The sequence below is a fragment of the Pterocles gutturalis genome, unplaced genomic scaffold (genome assembly GCF_000699245.1).
Source record: "Pterocles gutturalis isolate BGI_N339 unplaced genomic scaffold, ASM69924v1 scaffold5760, whole genome shotgun sequence".
Classification (NCBI taxonomy): domain Eukaryota; kingdom Metazoa; phylum Chordata; class Aves; order Pterocliformes; family Pteroclidae; genus Pterocles; species Pterocles gutturalis.
This window is the reverse complement of record NW_010138093.1, coordinates 123,858-124,539: the sequence shown is the minus strand read 5'-3', so window position 1 is coordinate 124,539 and position 682 is coordinate 123,858. Positions and strand designations below refer to the sequence as shown.

The following is a 682-nucleotide window of genomic DNA, read 5'->3' as shown; positions in this document are numbered from 1 at the left end:
ATAACCTTGCAGGGAGTTCCTCCCTCCTTGGGGAGCAGAGTCTCTGGGCAGCGCAGATCCCCGCGGGTCTGACAGCACCTTGGTCTTGATGCCAGAACAAGTTTTTGAGGACCTCTGAAACTCACGGAAAGCAGGAATGTCTTTTAGCAGAAGGAACTGGTCCGATCTCTCCAGGTAGGTGCTGTGGTTTAATGCTTAACCCTTTCCCTGGTGGGCGGGAGGGGGTGAGGGTGGGCTGCCGGCACCATGAGCCTTGGCCAAGGGGCATTGGGGAGGATGGTAAGAGGGAGCAGCCACCGTGGGGGTTGTTGCTTGCAGAGGTGGTGCCAATCCCGGCGAATGTTCAGCCCTGCTAGAGTTTCTTGTGGGTGGCAAGATCAGAGGGAGATTTGTTTCTGCTGCCCGGGGAAGCCAAGCGCTGCATAGGAAAACAGCTCTGGAGATGCATCCTTGCCCCAAGTTGGATATATTTTTGGTCTGGTTTCCCTTTCTCTGGGGTAGGGTCTGGCTGGCTGGGGGCTGTGGGTTTTTTTCACTCACCCCATATCCGTACAGCCCCTGGGTGCATGTCCCGGCACTGCCGTGAGTAGGTTGCAGCCTCTGCCCATCCGGCGCTGAACAAGCTCTGATTCATCGGCAGTCGCTGAGCGATCCCCGCAGACCCGCGGCGGTGGCCAACCCC

General features: G+C 58.2%; 1 protein-coding gene across 1 annotated transcript in view; it reads left to right on the top strand.

Annotated features, from left to right (window-relative positions):
• Nucleotides 1-136: 136 nt before the first annotated feature.
• LAD1 (ladinin 1) overlaps nt 137-682 on the top strand; it is a 9,876-nt gene continuing 9,330 nt past the window's right edge. The window contains exon 1 of the mRNA XM_010082838.1: nt 137-174. Within this exon, the coding sequence (XP_010081140.1) occupies nt 137-174 (38 nt within the window). The remainder of the gene's footprint in view (nt 175-682) is intronic.